The following is a 2,500-nucleotide window of genomic DNA, read 5'->3' as shown; positions in this document are numbered from 1 at the left end:
TGTATGCACGTGGTCCCATGTAAAGATGGACTGTAAACAGTTAAGTTATATTATTAACTCTTGTCCCGAACTGAAATGCAAGTCAGCAAAATACAAAATGCTCTCCACGTGAGTAATGGAACAAGATGCACCTTATGAAAATCTTAAGAAAATCTAAAAAGCAACGAGCACGAAAGACGACAATGCAGCAAATACAAGACTAAAATTATGGTTCATTCGGTTATATAAATAAAATGTAATGGATAATTTCCAATAAGAACCATTCATTGTTATCTTTTTAACTGAAATATTCTGTGACCTCATCATTAATTATATGTATATATATATATATATATATATATATATATATATATATATATATATATATATATATATATATTTATATATATATATATATATATATATATATATATATATATATATATATATATATATATATATATATATATACATATATATACACATATATAAAGTTAACTAGAAAGCATATGTTATTTCGCTTTCTACTAGACATATTCCGAAAGAATTAAGAAAAGAATCTTGTTTGCCTTACCTTTCAGTGCGTCTTATTAATAAGAATTAAAGTTGTAAATCTATATCTTTGTGCACATTCTTATCCAGAGTCTCACAAACTAACATTCAAGTATCCATTATTCACGAGAGACGATACACTTCATATAATCTTTTAAGTGAGGAGCAACACATAAGAGAATACTGTTAATTATGCAAGATATAATATCACTGAATACTGTAGCATTACGATTATTAAAACCCGTCCTTTTCATCATCAGTATCATCATGCACATTCTCCTCCTCTTCAACACCTCCCTCCTCCTCCTCTTCCTCCTCCACACCCCCTTCCTCAACAGCCTCATCCCCCTCCACCTCACCTTAAACATCCTCCTACTCCACATCCCCCTTCTACTCATCATCCACATCCTCCTTATCCACACCACACTCCTTCTCCTAATCCACATCCTCTTCCACCTCCTCCTCATCGCCAATAAAAAAAACCCCTCTCTTTTCGCATCCTTCATGGCCACGGTCTTCCAAAGGTCCCCCTCCTCCACATCCTCCTCCTCACTCCCCTCCTCCTCTTCCTCCACATCGCCCTCCTCTTCCTCCTTTATCTCTTCATTTGCCTCATCATCACCATTATCCCCATCCCTTCCTCCTCCTTATCCACATCATCCACATCGTCCTTCCCCTCCTTCTCATCTCCCGTCTGACTCTCCAGGACGAAACCCAAGTGGAGTAGCGAGTATCCTTCAGGGAAACGGTCTTCCACAACGTCCCAATCGTCCTCATCCACACACCTCCCCCTCGTCCACATCCTCCTTCTCCACTTCCTCCTCATCATCATCCACACCCTCCTTTACTTTCTCATCACCATCAGCAATTACGTAAGGTAGCAACCCGTTTTTTATGGCCACAGTTTTCCACAACGTCCTCCTCCTCCTCATCCGCGCACTCCTATTCCTCAACATCATCATCCACACATCCCCTCTGCTCCTCATCCTCACACTTCTCCTCCTCTTCTTCCTCATCCACATCCTCGTCCACATCCCTCTCCTCCTTCTCGATAATCTTCTCCTCCTCCTTATCCACATCCTTCTCCTCCTCCTCCTCATCCACATCTTTTCCTCCTCATCCACATCTTTTCCTCCTCCTCCTCATCCACACCCATCTCCTCCTCATCCTCATCCTTTTCCCCCTCCTCCTCATCCACACCCATCTCCTCCTCATCCACATCCTTTTCCCCCTCCTCCTCATCGACACCCATCTCCTCCTCATCCACATCCTTTTCCCCCTCCTCCACATCCACACCCATCTCCTCCTCATCCACATCTTTTCCTCCTCCTCCTCCTCCTCCACCTTTTTCATTACTTCCTCCTCCGCTCCCTTCTGAACTTCCAGGTCGCAACCCGAGTGGAGGAGCGAGTGTCCTTCATGGCCACGGTCTTCCACAACGTCCTCCCACAGCGACTAGAACGTTACGACTACTCCTACACCTACGAGTACGGTTCGCTGGACTTCTGCGTGGCCATGCCCGGCCTGCGCCCACAGTGGCAGAGCCTGTACTACCCGCTGTCCGACCTGGTGTGGGCGTGCGTGCTGCTGGTTCTCGCTCTGGTGCTCGCGTCGCTCTATGGGGTGGGGACTTCTTCCTCTATTTTGGTTTTTGGTTTTGTTTTGCTGAAGGTCGTTGTTTGGGTTTTATGACTGTCACTGGGGTTGTTGTTTTGCTGTAAATAGTTTTTTTTTATTATAGTTTTTTTGTTCTTGTTCCTGTTTGTTTTGTTATTAATGTTATTTATTATTATTACGTTTATCTCTTTATTGGCTCTTTCTTTTTCTGTTCGTGTGTCTGCTCTCTCTCTCTCTCTCTTTCTCTCTCTCTCTCTGCCTATCTACCTCTGCCTTTTCTTGTCTTTCTTTCGATTTGTTTCTTCTTTAGATGGCCTCTACCAAATGAATGCTTAAAAACCCCCAAAAAACT

The 2,500-nt window shown here is 42.7% G+C and overlaps 1 protein-coding gene across 1 annotated transcript in view; it reads left to right on the top strand.

Moving 5' to 3' along the window:
- Positions 1-2,500, top strand: part of LOC119578542 — a 14,461-nt gene that overhangs the window by 7,759 nt on the left and 4,202 nt on the right. The window contains exons 10-11 of the mRNA XM_037926111.1: positions 1,918-2,154; positions 2,485-2,500. The exon at positions 2,485-2,500 is cut by the window's right edge and continues 340 nt beyond it. Of these exons, the coding sequence (XP_037782039.1) occupies positions 1,918-2,154; positions 2,485-2,500 (253 nt within the window). The remainder of the gene's footprint in view (positions 1-1,917; positions 2,155-2,484) is intronic.

This window comes from Penaeus monodon, chromosome 11, assembly GCF_015228065.2.
Source record: "Penaeus monodon isolate SGIC_2016 chromosome 11, NSTDA_Pmon_1, whole genome shotgun sequence".
In the NCBI taxonomy this organism is placed as follows: Eukaryota; Metazoa; Arthropoda; class Malacostraca; order Decapoda; family Penaeidae; genus Penaeus; species Penaeus monodon.
Note: the sequence above shows the minus strand (reverse complement) of the source record. Positions and strands in the feature narration are given on the sequence as shown.